Source organism: Cetorhinus maximus, chromosome 28 (assembly GCF_964194155.1).
Source record: "Cetorhinus maximus chromosome 28, sCetMax3.hap1.1, whole genome shotgun sequence".
NCBI classification, from domain to species: domain Eukaryota; kingdom Metazoa; phylum Chordata; class Chondrichthyes; order Lamniformes; family Cetorhinidae; genus Cetorhinus; species Cetorhinus maximus.
Genome location: NC_135906.1, coordinates 6,689,601 through 6,706,425, shown reverse-complemented (window position 1 = coordinate 6,706,425; position 16,825 = coordinate 6,689,601). Strand labels below are relative to the sequence as shown.

General features: G+C 43.8%; 1 protein-coding gene across 1 annotated transcript; it reads left to right on the top strand.

Annotated features, from left to right (window-relative positions):
* Window positions 1–256: 256 nt before the first annotated feature.
* LOC144668990 (EEF1A lysine methyltransferase 3-like) lies at window positions 257–14,962 on the top strand. Its single transcript, XM_078531526.1, has 3 exons — window positions 257–403; window positions 5,526–5,637; window positions 13,664–14,962. Exons 1-3 carry the CDS (start codon window positions 362–364, stop codon window positions 14,059–14,061), a joined length of 552 nt encoding a protein of 183 aa, XP_078387652.1. The 5' UTR covers window positions 257–361; the 3' UTR covers window positions 14,062–14,962.
* The last annotated feature ends 1,863 nt before the right edge of the window (window positions 14,963–16,825 follow it).

Here is a 16,825-nt window from a genome sequence, read left to right as displayed (position 1 = left end):
CCCTCAAAAGCTCCTGAATATTGTGTTAAAATGCCCTTGGAGAATTTATTAGGGAACGAAGGGAGAGAAGGGTAAGTCATTAAATGAATTTTATGATGCTTCCAGTTCAGTTTTGAATTGTTTTATTCGCTGTAGAGCAAAAGGACTGTACATACATAAAGCCGAAACTGAGACAGGCGTGCAACCAGGTGCCTTGAGATTGGAGAGGGTCAACCAGGATCCGAACTCTCAGCCGATGATGCAAGTGCCACAGGAAAATCAGCATTCCTCCAGCTCCAATTCTAAGGCCCTTCCAAATGACAGCAGGAAATTGGAAAGTTATTTTAAGTATTGTGGGTACCGCGTGACGATCACTCGGAATATGAATGTTCCCCTTGGAATATCAGCAATTATCTGGAAAAGTGTAAGTTCGATGTTTGTAATTAAAAGAGGAATAGCAGACCCAGAGGACCTGTCTTCGATTACAATCAGCCCCAACCCAACATTACTTCTCATATTGAGGAAGATTTATTACATGTAGGAATGTTTCCTTTAGTGGGAGAATCTAGAGCTAGGGGTCAGTGTTTAAAAATAAGGGGTCGCCCATTTAAGACAGAGATGAGGAGAAATTTTTCCTCTCACAGAGAGTCGTGAGTCTTTAGACCTCTTCCTAAAAGGCAGTGGAAGCAGAACCTTTGAATAGTTTTCAGGCAGGGGTAGGTAGGTTCTTGAGAAGCAAGGGGGTGAAAGATTATCGAGGGTAGGCGGGGATGTGGAGTTGAGGTTACAATCGGATCAGCCATGAGCTTAATGAATGGGGGGGGCAGGCTCAAGGGGTCGAGTGGCCTACTTCTGCTCCTAATTTGTTTGTTCGTATGCAGTCGGTTTGTAAACGAACTTACTTTGCAATTCAGGAATTGCTAGAAGTATGAGAAAAGTTCATCCTCTTAGTCACATGATACATCTAGAGGGCATTTTTGCCCAATAATGGCACTGAACCTCTATCAGTTAGACTTCAAAAGACCCAGGCATAAGGTGAGAGAAAAGCCAGTTTGGCGATTTGGGAAGCTTTTGGAACTTTATGCCCAAAGTCACGTGTTCCTCTTAAGCACGCTATCCTTAGAACATGCCACGTCTCAAATTGTAACCCAATATGTTAACTTACTGGGGAAAAATAAATTCTACCCAACTTTCGGATGCATTAAACAATATTTACTTCTTCCATCGTCTCCCTCAGGAAGCCATTCTATAGAATCCCTATTCACTCACTGAAACATTCTTACCACAGATTCATGTTAAATTTAATCCCATTTCAAGCATAGCATTAAGACAGACAGGAAAAGACCAGCGAGCCCAGTTGTGTTGCAACTCAGCTGTGTAATTCACAATAGCCCCTACCCAACAGCAGCCTTGTCATCTCCCAGCAGAGGCAAATCAATCTGGGCCCATTTCAGCAACAAAATATTCTGAGTAACTTCTCTCTTGATGCTAGACAGCGGTCAAAAACAAGTGACCAGAGATAACGGTGACTGATTTATAGGATTTACATCATGCAAAATCCTACCAACCATTTGGACCCAGAGAGATCAATGTCCTTCAGAAAGACACCCAATTTCCTTAGCAGTGGCTCCGTACTTACTGTACTGAGTGAAAATAGACTGCAGAGACCTGTACTCCACCAACCTCCCTTCATGTGTTTCAGCTTCGGACATCATTTGCCATGTTAGTACCCTCCAGGGCTCCATGTATTCGATTTGTGCCCTGTGAGTAACATTTGTTGCACTTGACATTCTTTGGGGGCATTTCCTAGGCACTTTTGGCCTTTTAGGATTGAGATGAGGAAGAATTTCTTCACTCAAAGGGTGGTGAATCTTTGGAATTCTCTGCCCCGGAGGGCAGTGGAAGTTCAATCGTTAGATTTCTGGAGACTAATGACATCAAGGGATATGAGGATCGTGGGGAAAAATTGCATAAGAGGTAGATGATCAGTCATGATCTGTTTGAATAACAGAGCAGGCTTAACGGGCCGAATGGCCTACTACTGCTCCCATTTCCTATGTTGTACCCTTCAGTGAACCAGGTTCCTGGCTTGTACTATATAGTTCAAGATTTACTAGGTTTGTGCACTCCTTAGAATTGAACCTACTTGATTTACATATTGGCTGACACTGTGCTGGCTTTATATTTTCTGTGGAACCCTGGACTGGGTATGTACCCTCTTTGCATATGGGTTCTAAATCTGAATGTTTCTTGGATCAATTTTCTATGCTTATACACAGTGGGCAGAATTTTGCCCTTGACAGGCGGGCGGTCGAGCCCGACCGACTCGGCGGCGGGCAGGCAGCCGATTGCCGCTGCCAAAACGGTCCACGCCCCCATTTTGCGCAGGCAGGCCAATTAAGGCCGGCCCAGCGGGTTAGCGACTCCCATGTAGAGCGGGATAATCGTTGTGAAGGCGGGCGTGTTCAGACCGCCAGCTCCAATGGGGAACCAGCAGTCTGTATAAAGAGTGGCCAGGCAGCCTCGTTGAGGCAGTGCACCATGGCCACTCACAGAGAGAGACAGGCTGCTTTCAGAGCACAGGAGCAGGAGGAGGAGGAGGGGACCAGGCTGCAGGAGAGGTCAGTGGGGGGCCACTGTGCCCCTCACTTCTCAGATACCTGCCTTGCTGTCCTCCTCGTAGAGGTGTCCAGCCATCAGGATATTTTGTATCCAAAGGATGGGAGGAGGAGGGGCCCCCACCTCACCAGGCAGGCATGGCAGGAGGTGGGGGAGGCAGTAAGCGCCCATGACAATGTGCGGCACACAGGCATTCAGTGCCGCAAACAATTCAATGATTTGCTGTGCACTGGAAGGGTGAGTACCATGTCAGCCTTGGCCATTTGACCCAGTAGCCTTAGCCTTTGAATCAAGTTTGCCAATGACATTTGGCTTTAAGAACTGAGTGCATGTTACATATTTTGCATGTTTTTCTGAGTAGCAAAGTGGTTTTGTCCCAAATTATTGCATCCAAACATTTTCCACTGGTGGCAATAGGACATTAGTTACCAGTTTTATCCCTCTTATTTTATTGGTTACCACTGTAATATTTTGAACCTTCCAGTCCTGTGACACTGCTTCAGTATACAGGAATAAAAGAAGAGGATGTAGTCTTCCTTCCTTTCAAGAGCCTTTATCATGCATCCCTTCCAGACTGCATGTTTCTTTTCTACTTTAAGTACTACCAATGCTAAGAAAATCATCTTTATCAACTTTTAATCCATTCAATTTCTCTGCCACCTCCATCTTTACTGTGAAATTGGAAACATCCTCTTTTTATGTGAGGAGAAATGAAAATCTTCATTTGCTACCTCACATGACCTTTGTTTCAACCTTATCTTCACTATTCGGTTCGAACCATTCTTTGACTAGCCATTTATAATTTGCATGTTTGTAACATGTGTCCTTTTGTGCCAATATTTTCTCATACACTCACTCTGCCCTCTTAATGCCTTGTCCAGATCTCCTCTGCACTTTATTTATTCTGCTTAATTCTGTATTGTATTATGATTCAGACATTTATTGTAATCATTTCTGTTACATTTTTTAATTCCCGATCTTTATTCTTCCAAACAGCCTCAGTTTAGGATGCCATTTCTTTCTCACTATAAACTTGTGTTTAATTGGTAGCCGAACGGCCTGTTATATACAGAACATAAGAACTAGGAGCAGGAGTAGGCAATTTAGCCCCTCGAGCCTGCCCCGCCATTCAATACGATCATGGCTGATCTAATTTCGGCCTCAATTCTAATTTCCCGCCCTCTCCCGATAACCTTTCAACCTGTTACTAATTAAAAATCTGTCCATCTCCTCCTTAAATTTATTCAGCGTCCCGGCATCCACTGCACTCTGAGTTAGTGAATTCCACAGATTCACGACCCTTTGAGAAAAGTAATTCCTCCTCATCTCTGATTTAAATCTACCACCCCTTAGCCTAAAACTATGGCCTCTCATTTAGAATGCTCCACAAGAGGAAACATCCGCTGCACGTCTATTTTGTCTATCCCCTTTAGCATCTTATATACCTCAATTAGATCTCCTCTCATCCTTCTAAACTCTAGCGAGTATAGGCCTAAGCTGCTCAATCTCTCCTCATAAGACAAGCCCTGCATCTCTGGAATCAATCCAGTGAACCTCCTCTGAGCCACCTCCAATGCAACTACATCCTTCCTCAAGTAAGGGGACCAAAACTGTGCACAGTACTCCAGGTGCGGTCTCACCAATGCCTTGTACAGTTACAACAACGCTTCCCTATTTTTATACTCTATTCCTTTTGCAATAAATGCCAAAATTCCATTTGCCTTCCTTATTACCTGCTGTACCTGCATACCAGCTTTCAGCAATTCATGCACAAGGACACCCAGATCCCTCTGCACTGAAGCATTCTGAAGTTTCTCTCCATTTAAATAGTAAGTCGCCTTTTTATTCTTCCGACCAAATGGATAACCTCACACTTATCCACGTTAAACTCCATCTGCCAAATTTTGGCCCATTCACCTAAGCTTTCCATATCCATTTGTAAATTTCTTATTTCTTCCCTGAATCCAAGTCATTAATATAGATTAATACAGGCCTTCCATCATTCATTTACATCTTACTTGTTTCCAATACAGCTGAGCCAGCTTTATTTTCTGCTCAGAGAATTTAGATGTATTCCAGTTGAGCATCTTGACGGAGATGGTGGTGTAGTGGTAATGTCACTAGACTAGTAACCCAGAGGCCCAAGCTAATGCTCTGGCTCTAGAAACATGAGATCAAAACCCACCACAGCAGCTCATGGAACTTAACTTCAATTAATAAAACTGGAACATAAAGCTAGACTCAGTAATAATGACCAAGAAGCTATTGCTGATTGTCCTAAAACCCATCTGGTTCACTAATGCCCTTTAGGGAAGGAAACCTGCCATCCTTACCTGGTCTGGCCTACACATGACTCCAGATCCACAGCAATAACCTCTGAAATGGCCAAGCATACCTTGCAGTTCAAGGGCAATTAGGGATGGGTAACAAAAGCTGGCCTTGCCAGCAATGCCCACATCCCATGAAAGAATAAATAGTTTTGCTTTATGCTTCCTGCACCCTAACTGATCTAGGTCCAGTTTATTCCGTCCATGACACCATATACTGTTTTAATATCATCCATGGCAGCATGTAATCAATTTATGCCCCTCTTGGCACCACAGTGCACACTCTTTAGAATGGTTTAATGGGTCTCTACCCCATCTGGATCGACAAACTTGTTCCTAGCACCATGTACTGGGTTTGTGCTTTCTATAACACCATGCCCATTGTACACAGCATCCTTTGCCACATATACTAGGATTATATCTTCCCTGATATGATGTTCTGGCGGCTGTTTCCTATTCAAAATATTGTGTTTATGTTCCTTATGAAACTATATACTTCGCGCACACCCTCTTTTGCGGCATGTGCTGGGTTTCAGATATGTTGCGAAACGTTGCAGGTGAACTAATTACTTCTATTGTTAATCCAACATATTGTTTCAGGGCAAAGTTCTCTGCCGCTACTTTGAGAAAGAACAGATCAATTTTGCTGGGAAGAAGGTGATTGAATTGGGGTCCGGAACTGGATTGGTGGGGATTCTTGCCGTCCTGCTGGGTGAGTGAAAGAGAGTTGGCACTCTCTAGGTGTGAGGAGGGTAAACCAACTACAACGTGGTAACACCACTATGCATGGCGACAAACACCTGGACTGAATATGGCTGAAAAAAGAGACATGCTGTCAAAGCTTTTTGTTTTGGATTCATCAGGACAGATTTGCAAGAATAGCAGAACAATAATTTATACTGCAGGAGAAGAGAGTGCTGATTGGTAGGCACTCTCCCCTCAAGCAGTATAAATTGTTGTTCCCTTTACAACTGGTAGTCTTGCGATTCTGTCCTGATGAGTGCAAGAGGAAAAACTTTGACAACACTCTTTTTTCAGCAATAGTCATGTTTTGTACTACATAACGACTATTTGTGTACCTGGACTGACTGATCTTGGGCACGATTAAACCCCCATGAACTCCATATATCATCTTTACAACAAAATGTGATCATATCCTCCCGGACAACATGTTTTGATTTTGTATCCTACCTTGAAACACGTTTTGGATTTATACATTCAAAATAGTTACTGGGTTTCCACAGTTGGCTGCAGCTCTGTTGCAGAAATTTTGTGAAAAGTTATGGGTGAAATAATTCACCTGTTGGCCACTCTTTCAACCTGAACTGTTTTTAAGGTCTTGAACATTGACAATTCTTCACTCCTAGTGATGATCTTAACAGCATAAGCATTCACTGTTTCAGAGAAATGATTTCAAGTATTGTACACTGCCTTCAGATAATAAGCATAATTCCTCAAAATCAGTGCAGCTTATCAAGATTCATCCCGTGCACATGGGACTTTGGGCCCAGTCCCACTTTCCATCTCGGAGCACGACCTCTCATTAAGATGTTCACTAACTTGAGGAAATCCAATTAAAATGATATATATTAATACATTTCATCTTTGGCTGTTGAACAGAGAATTAATTACTGTATAAACATGGCCTGGGCACATTCAGTGTAATTTTTTCAGAACAACCTGAATATTTCAACTTTAATCATAGATTCCAATATATGAATTAGGAGCAGGAGTGGGCCATTAGGCCCCTCAAGCCTCCTGTGCCATTCAATAACGTCATGGTTGATCTGATTGTGGCCTCAACTCCACATTCCGCCTACCTCCATTAACATTTGACTTCCTTGTTAGTCCAGAATTTATCTACCTCTGCCTTAAAAATATTCACTGACCATGCCTCCACTACTCTCTGGGGCAGAGAGTTCCTAAGATTCACAAACCTCAGAGAAAAAACTCTTCTCATCTCCATCTTAAACGGGAGATCCTTTATTTTTAGATGGTGTGCCCTAGTCCTAGTCTCGCCCAGAAGGGGAAACATCCTTTCAGCATCCGCCCTGTCAGTTCCCCTTAGGATCTTATACGTTTCAATAAGATCACCTCTCATTCTTCTAAACTCCAATGGATACAGGCCCAGCCTGTCTAACCTTTCCTTGTAAGATAGCATCCCTATCCCAGGTATCAGTCAATTGAATCTTCTCTGAACTTCCCCCAATGCATTTATATCATTTCTTAAATAAGGAGACCAAAGCTGTACATAGTACTCCAGATGTGGTCTCACCAACGTATTGCACAACTGTAGCAAAATATCCCTACTTTTATATTCCATTCTACTTGCAATAAACGACAACAGGGAGCAGTGTGAAGCAGGTCAGGAGCAGTGTGAAGCAGACTAGGAGCAGTGTGAAGCAGGTCAGGAGCATTGTGAAGCAGGTCAGGAGTAGTGTGAAACAGACTGGGAGTGGTGCGAATCACACCTGTAGGGGGTCCCCTTCCCTCAGAGATCCTCCCCACACTCAAGTTTGTGACACCACATTCACAAGTGTAAGCAGACCAGGAGCAGTTTGAAGCAGGCCAGGAACAGTGTGAAGCAGACTGGGAGCAGTGTGAAGCAGACTGGGAGCAGTGTGAAACAGTCCGGGAGCAGTGTGAAGCAGACCAGGAGCGGTGTAAAACAGAACGGGAGCGGTGTGAAGCAGACGGGGAGCGGTGTGAAGCAGGTCAGGCACAGCATAAAGGAGACTCGGAGCAGTGTGAAGCAGACTGGGAGCAGTGTAAAGCAGGTTGGGAATGGATGGTTCCGTAATCTATGGGTTTGAGCCATAGGAGAGAAAAGAAATCATGGTGATGTCACAGGAAAATGAGTCACACAGGTGAGTGCACCAGTAAGCTTTCAATTTAATCTAAATTAATTAACTCAAAAGAATGATTTGATTAATTAATTAGAATAAAAGACAAAAACAATAGGAAATTTAATAATTTGTCATATCATTAAAATCAGTACTCAATTAATCAATCCGAATATACCGGTAAAGTTAAAATTAATTAATAGATGATAATAAAATTAAAGAAGCCTTAATTTTTCAGTAAGTTAAATTCTAAGTCCTTCTTTTTGATAATGTGTGTTAAGTAAAACACTTCTGTTATCCTCCCTATCAAATAAAGTGACCTCAGGATAGGAGAGTCAGCTGGTTGCTAACTAGCCGGTGAGTTTTTATTTACCTAAGTCGCCATCATCCCAATGCTACGCCGAGTGACCGTGGTCTTCCAAACTTTACAATCATAGCAACAGTGGAAGATCTTGTTGTTGGAATTCTGGTTAACTCAGTCTTTAATGATATCTAGCTGCTTCTTTCACTATTGGTGTCTTGCTCTTCTTCCATTAATATTTCTGGTGGTGATTAGGCACTCCAACCTTTCAGCACTAATAAGATGCCTGAAGAACTCCATTTTTCTTCTTTTGATATTTTTTAAGAAGTCTCTCATTCTTCCAGCCTCATTCAGTACTTATTTCTTAGTTCTTTTCACCAATCATCTTATTCTTAGGATCCCTCTTAAACACGGCATTTTGAAGGTGCTGATTTTCCTTCATCCTCTTTCCCATGCTCCAAGCTTCACATTTAACTAAGTAGTAAAATTAATAGTCTAATAAATAGAGGCTTGGCAGGACTGCTCAGTCCCATGGAGTCTGCATCCTGTTCCATGTGGGAACTCCATGGTGCTTTTCATGCCCTGGACAACCACATGTGCAGGAGCTCAAGCTCTGGGTTTCAGAGCTTAAGAAGCAGCTGGAGTCTCTATGGCAAACCTGCAAGGGCAAGGATTTCATGGATAACATGTTTATAGTTGCAGCCACAATGCAGCTTAAGGGTACTTAGGCAGAAGAAGAAAGGGTGACTGCCAGCTAGTCAAGCAGCACCAGTCCCATAGTGCAGGAGTCCTGTTTATGCATCACACTCCTCAACCAGTATTCTATTCTGAATATTGGTGAGAATGATGCTCCCTCTGGGATGTGCAGTCAGAGCACAGACAATGGCACCACAGCTAGTTCAGCTGTACATGGGTGGCAGGGGGAAGAGTAGAAAAGAAATAGGAACGAGTGATTCAAGGGTTAGCACAAACCAAATTTGTACCTGTGGCCACAGGCTTAAATCCAGAATGGTATATTACCTCTCTATGGCACAATCAAATATGTCACTGAGAGTCTGCAGAGCACTCTGAGGGGGAAGCAGTCGTGGCCCTTATTGATAACAATGGCATAGGTAGAAAGAAGAAAGAGGTCCTGCAGGCAGAGTTTATGGAGCTTGGAAAGAAACTATCAGGCAGTACCCCAAAGTATTCATTTCCAAATTAGTCCCAATATCACGTGCAAGTGAGTATAGAAATAGGAAGCTAGAGAAGATGAATGCATGGCTGGAAAGATGGCACAGGAGGGACGGCTTTAGATTCCTTGGCCATTGGGACTAGATCTGAGGGAGATAGGACCTGTACAGGCAAGATGGGTTTGCAGCTCAACAGGTCAAAATCCTTGCGGGGTGATTCGCTAGTGTTATTGTGGAGAGTTTAAATAAACCTGGCAGGGCTGTGGGAATCAGGAGGTAATATAACAAAGGAAAATCTAAGTTGTGAACACTTGCTTTTCACGCAGGAGGATGAAAAATAGTGGGGCTCCCCAGAGGTCAATGTTGGCACCCCTGCTGTTCTTGATATATATTAATGACTTAAACTTGGGATGTTCACAATGATGTGGGGCCTGTACAGAGTGGAGAGGGAGAAACTGTTCCCATTGGCAAAAGAGTTGAGAACCAATGGACACCATTTGAAGGTGGTCGGCAAATGAAGCAATGATGTCATGAGTAAAAATCTTTTCAGACAGTGAATGGTTAGCATCTGGAATGCACTGCATGGATGGAATTTTACGGCAGTGGGATTTTGCGTTCCTGCGGAAGTTAATGGAGTTTGAAATGGCTCGCCGCATTTTACAACAGCCCTGTCCCCGCCGCAACGGGACTGTAAAGTTTGGCCTATGAGTGTGGTGGAGACTGATTCAATCGAGAACTGAAAAACAGAATTAGATAATTATCTGAAGGCAAAATATTCACAGGACAATAGGGATAAGGCAGGGGAGTGGAATTGGGTGAGTTGTTCTTGTAGAGAACCAGTATGGACATGATGGGCTGAATGGCTTCCTTCTGTGCCGTAACAATTCTACAGGCAGAATTTTGCCCTCATTGGGCGGGCGCGGTGGGCGGCCAGGAGCGGTCGTGAAGCCAACCGCCACCCACTATTTCACGCTGGCTCGCCAATTAACAGCCAGCGTGAAACGCTGCCAGGGTGGGGGCGGGAGGAGCACGAGTGCTGAAGTTTGTGCACGCACACAAATGTGCGCAATGAAAGCTCCCTGAGGCACAGAGCTGCCTCAGGGAGCTGAAGATTTTGAACTGTAAAAATAAAGATATTAAAAATAACGAAAACATGTCTCCTCATGTGACAGTCACATGAGCAGGGACATGTTAAATATGAGTTTTAAAACTTTTTTTAAAATCACTGGTCAAAAGCTTATTTCCCCCTCCCCCCCACCGCCCCCCCGCCCCCGTGGATGAGGTTTCGGCAAAAGTGCAAAGGCCACTTGGCCATGTTGCCCGCCCGCCAACCGAAAGGTTGGACGGGCAATGAAAAATTTGAATCAATTCATTCGTTAAGGGCCTTAATAGGCTGCTTAATTGTCAGCGGGTATGCTGCCACCTCTCGCACATGCCCACCGAGCGAAATATCGCGAGTGCATGATGAGGTCGGCAGACGTCATCGCACACTATTTTACTCTCATTTGGGTTGGATGCTTGTCTGCCCGAAGAGAGAAAAATTCTGCCCTATGATTCTATCACTCTGTATTACCTAGTTGCCTTTTCGATAGAAACCGTGACTTCATTCTCCATCTCTTCTACTGTCTGCTCACCCATCTCAACTGTCACTCTTGCTCTCTAACCAACTCTACTGGTGTTTCCTTCAATTTCTTCTTTCTATTTTTCCTTTCCTGTTGCACATAGTCACCAATCACCGATCACCCCTTTGTTCTAAAATTTCTTTCCACCATACTGCAATATCTTAGCAAGAGCCTCCTTCACTGATGCAGTGAGAACAAAGGGTACTGCAGGATAGAAGGTTCTGTCCACCTCATTGAAACACCATAGCTCATCGCATGACAATGACGAAACGGCTGAAGGAAACAATGTTGACAGTTTGACATCTCAATATGTTTCTTCTTCGTTTGCATGCAACAACATACATCACCAGCATTGTTATCCTAAGCCAAATGTGTTCACAATATCCAACAAGCAGAGAAAATTCGGGGAAAGCTCAGCAGATAGGCAGCATTTCTGGGGAGATAAATAAAGACTTTAATTCATTAACATTTTATCAGAACTGACAAAAGTTAGAAATGTAACAGGTTTTAAGAATGTACTGAGTTAAAGGGGGAAAGACAGTAATTAACAAGGGGATGTATAAGATCATAAGAAATAGAATGGCAGTAGATCATTTGGCTCCTTGATCCTGCTCAGCCATTTACCAAGATCATGCCTGATCTGATTGTGGCCACTTTCCTGCCTGTCTCCCATATCCCTTTATGCCCCTGTTGATCAAAAATCTGTCTAACCCAGCCTTGGATATATTCAATGACCCAGCCTCCACTGCTTGCTGGGCAGGGGAATTCCAAATCCTGATGACCCTCTGAGAGAAGAGATTCCATCTTATATCTGTCATAAATGGGAGGCCCTTTATTTTAACAGTGCCCCACTAGTTTTAAATTCACCCATAAGGGGAAACATCTTCTAAACATCTTGCCAATCAAGCGCTCCCAGAATATTATGTCTTATTAAGTTTACCTCCCTTTCTTCTAAACTACAATGAGTACAGGCCCAACTGTTCAACCTTTCCTAAAAAACCCCTTCATCCCAGGAATCAGCCTAGTGAACTTTTGCTGAATTGCTTCCAATGCAAGTATATCCCTCTTTATGTAATGAGACCAAAACTGTACACAGCACTTTCGGGGCGGTCTCACCAAAGCCCTGTACACTTGCAACAACACTTCCCTACTGATATTCCCTTTGCAATGAACACCAACATTCAATTTGCCTTCCTGATTACTTGCTGTGCCTGCATGCTAACCTTTTTGTGATTCATTCACAAGGACACCCATGTCCCTCTGTACCACAGAATCCTGCAGCCTCTCTCTATTTAAATAACATTACCACTGGGCATGACAGGCTAGACTATCTTTCTTCTGATCCATTTCTATTTTTCCTGGCTGAGCTCTGTATATGGCATGGTGCCTCTCAATGTTTACAATTCACGTCGATCTGTTTTGTCTTTCGCTAGGTTCCTGCTTGATTTTCATATGCCCCTGATTCAGTCCAGGGATACTCTTGTTCACTCCTCACTGAACCAGGCTTGGTCCCTCTGCTTAACAGTCTTGGAGGACCTAGAGTTATGCCAGGCCCGATGTTGACAGGATTGTTGTGGAATAATAACTGTGCTGCTGCTTATGCCTTACACTCCCTCATGCATGTCTGGCTTTGAGTGGTTAAATGTGTTATTCACCTATCCTATCCATTGTGGTGATAACTCGATGCACCCTGGAAAGTGTCCTCTCAGTGACCATAGTTATGATCATGTGTGTATGATTATGACAGATTATTGATTGGTGAGTTTTTGAGACCGTTTGCCCAAATTATACACCACTCTCCAGTTGATAACGAGCAGGATCTTGCAGGGTCAACAGGGCATGGTGTGCATTTTGTGTCCTAATTTCATGCTAGGTGGCAGCTGAATTGTCCATGCTGTTGTATTCTTGTTTACCTTTCTAGGTGCTTGGGAGGAGAGTTGAGAATCGACCATACTCAGTGAGAATCGAACCACACATGGGACAGTCTGGTTGAGGTCAGCAGGTTTCCCTCCTGAAGGACTTTAGTGAACCCACTGAGTTTCGATGAAAATCAGTTAGCTTCCTGTTCACTTTAATGTAGTACTTGATTTTATGTGGCAGCTTAAAGGGATAATAGTGAGCCCGCCAGTAGAAATAAAAATCAGGAGACTACTACTAGTGTCACACTATCGCAAGAAGTTAAGATCTACCTCTTTTACTGGTACCAGCTTTCAAATTTCACATTTTTGAACTGGATTCAATTTCGCTAATTGCTATGGCAAGACTTAAACTCATATTCCTGAATTTTTAGGAACATGGGGACATAGGAATTAGAAGCAGGAGTAGGCCATTCAGCCCTTTGAACTTGCTCTGCCATTCAATTAGATCATGGTTGAATTCCACAGATTTACGACCCTCTGTGAGAAAAAAAAATCTCCTCATCTCCATCTTAAACAGTAGACCTTTTATTCTTAAACTGTGTAGCCTGGTTCTAGTCTGTCCCACAAGTGGAAACATCCTTATGGTATCAATCAATCAAATCCTCTCAGGATCTTATATATTTCAATAAGATCACCTCTCATTCTTCAAAACAATCATATCAAGAGTTCTTGAATACTGGTCAATAAACACTGCCAAAATGAGTTAGGTGATCTATCATTCTGCCTGGTACCTCAGTGCTACAACACTGCAAAAGTGTATCCGTCGCTGTGTTAATCTGATTTGCTCAGAATTTTCACTGTCCACAATTATCATTTGGAATGATGTCATAAAAAACCAATAAATGGGAATAAGTTATCACTCTTTAACATTCTTTTGGCAGGTGGCGATGTAACATTGACAGACCAGCCGAATGCTCTGGATCAAATAGAGTACAACATCGCCAAAAACATCCCCAAGAACATTATCCAGCGCGCAAAAGTGTCTGCTCTAGTGTGGGGTAAAGACCATAGTCAGTTCCCCACAGACTATGACTTCATTCTTGGTTCAGATATCATCTACAAGCCATTGGAGTTCCATTTGCTGATAAGGACCTTACAACACCTGAGCAACCAGAGTACTGTAATTTACCTCTGTTCCAAGATGCGTGAATACAGGGGAGCCATTGATTTTTATGAGAAGCTTCTTCCACAGTATTTTGATTCCAAAATTGTTCATAGTGTCCCAGATGAACAAATCAATTTATACAAAATTACCAAGAAAGAAATGGGAGTGTTGTAGAGAATGAATTGAAAGCTGTTAAAAGTGACGTCAAGGGAATATGCAAGGTAGAAATGAGCATAACATTCCAGAGTTGGATGGCTGAATGGTGCAGGAATGCTGAACAGAATGAGTTTTTTATTTTGCTCTACTCCTAGATCTAACTTTAACCCCAGCTCTGATGCACCGTCCCTGGCCATATTAGTATCATTGTAATCTGAAAGGGTAACTGGATAATGAGGAACCCTGGTACAAAGTCATCTTAATTCACCCTGTATCTAACTCAATTGTAACAGTGCAGAGTGCAGCCCACAAATAATGGGCAGAATTTTACACTGGTAGGATTTTACAGTCACGCTGAAGTCAATGCACTTTTGAATGGCTCACCGCATTTTACAGCCCTGCCCCCACCAAAACATGGCCGTGAAATTCCACTCAATGAGTTTACCCTGTCAAAGCTTTCCTCCTCTATTACATTCATGTGTGTGGTGATTACAGCAGCAGAATCTTGTTTGAATTAAACAGGATAAGGCAATGTTGAGCAGAAACGCATAAATTAAGATTTGAGCATTGCTGAAAAAAAGAGACGTCAAAACTTTTCATTTTGCAGTCGTCAGGACGCTTCACAAGAATACCCATAGTTTCCCGAAGTGTCCTGATGAGTGCAAGGTGGAAAGCTTCGACATGTCTCTTTTTTCAGCAATACTCAAGTTCTGTACTACCAAAGGACTATTTATATTAGGACTTTAATACTTAAGCAACATCCTATCTAAAAGCATGGTGGGACTGCAGTGGTTCAAATAACAGACCGATCACCAGCTTCTCAAGGACAACAATGGATGGACAATAAATCCTGGCCTTGTCAGCAACACTCACATCTCGAGAATGTATTAAAATAAGCTAAAATAAACTGGTGATGGTCTCTGTTTCGAATCATTCCCTTTGCGGCATTTTGAGGTGAAATTCAATATTTTTGCAGTATCAGATTATTGATTAGCATGGGTAGGGAATTGATTAGGGTTTAGGAAGGTGAGAGTCAGGATTATTGTTCTGTATCCACTTAGCACCCGAGACCTGCACTGGCGCCTAAACCTTTCCTTATATTTATCAATGAAAGTGAATGAATAGAGAGACGCATACCCACTATGTGCACTAAACTCATGGCCATAGGCTGGAATCATCCCAGATTTGCACTGTGCAGCAGCTGGCGTGAAAAACAACATGTTACCCACCAACCGCAATGGCGGATTTTCACTCCGTATCACCCTCTTGCCGCCTCATAAATTATGCACTCATGGGAAACACGCCGACTTGCGTCAGCCTCCAATTTGCCCGCCACACTGTTACCTCGCCACTTCCTCACTCCCGGCGGCGTACTTAAACTGCAGCCATATGCACAGTTCTCAATGCCCCAGTGAAGACTGGCCCCAAAAGCCAAGAAGTGTGCAGCCTCCTGATTCAGGGGTTCATCCCTGGAATGCCTTTTGGACACCATCGTGATGTCCTCTACCCCCACTCTGGCTGCAGAAGGCCCATCAGTCTCATCACTCCGGCTTGGGAGGCGATGGCAGAGGTGGTCAGTGCCAACACTGCACACAACAGGTCGTACATCCAGTGCAGAAAAAGGTTGAATGATCTCATCCGTGCCGCCAGGGTAAGGCAACCATCTCATCACTCTAAACTCACCCACTCACAAACCCATCACACTCACTGGCATCTCACTCACTGCCAGCTCAAGGGACATCACCACTTACTCTCTCTCACACACACCCTCACATCTCCATCTGGCCTCATCTCCTCTGGAGATCATTACCTCATCCCATCCATGGCTCCATTCGGCACACACGCATACCTGGCATCCTTCTCATTTGGCCTGGCACACGCCTTGCTCACACTCTCTCCATCTGTCTTTATGCAGGACAAGATCGCGCATAATCAACAGGAGAGGTCCCAGACTGGGAGTGGAGTGCCGGACATCAGGGTCCTCACTCCGTTTGGGAGCCACGCGTTGGAGCTCGCCGGAGAGGACATGGGCCGTTCCTGTAGTGACAGTGAGGTCAGCGGCAAACACCAACGTGAGGATCCTGCACCAGATCATCCCTTTCTCAATGCTACTCTGAGTCCACTGTTCTGTGTGTAATGTGGCTGCCAAGCATTAATGATCTCCACTTTCTGTCATAGGCACATCTGACACTTTGACTCCTACCCCAGCGCCGAGAGCACTTCGGATGAGGGCAGCACCATTGAAGACCCGTCACAACGCTCACCCACAACTTCCACCAGCGCAGTGACACACTCTTTGGTGGGACCTAAATGTAGAGCAGCCTCGGGATCACAATCTAGTGAGCACAACATGCAATCACACTCAGATGTGAATCGTTGGTTCCTGCACAAGGTAAAAGCAGGTGTCTCAGTCCAGGGCCTCCTCCCTGTGCAGTGTATAAACTTCAGACAAAAGTGATGATCTGGCTCACATTCACTAGACACATTAGTGATGCCTGCACCTTGATGGTGCTTGTCATTGCTGCCAGAATGTCATGCGCAGGCGTCACAGGGTTCCATCATTCTCTCTGTGTGGTCTCAGCATCTTTGAAGTAGGGCTGGGCCCCATCTCCAACATCTGTGACCAGTGACAATGTGGTCCTAAAGGGGTCAGGTGATGAAGGCTGACAAAGGATCAGGTGCATTTAAAGTTTCACGACTCCATCTCCATGATATGACCCTGATCACAGAGTGCAAGTAAGCTGCCCTCAGCCAGACAGGAGTCAGACATTCACAGAGGCAA

Excerpts from the sequence above, each read along its gene's own strand:
- LOC144668990 (XM_078531526.1), top strand. The coding sequence starts at position 362 with ATGAATGTTCCCCTTGGAATATCAGCAATTATCTGGAAAAGT. Across the intron at positions 404-5,525 it reads CAGCAATTATCTGGAAAAGT|GGCAAAGTTCTCTGCCGCTA; the intron begins GTAAGTTCGATG and ends ATATTGTTTCAG. Across the intron at positions 5,638-13,663 it reads GATTCTTGCCGTCCTGCTGG|GTGGCGATGTAACATTGACA; the intron begins GTGAGTGAAAGA and ends TTCTTTTGGCAG.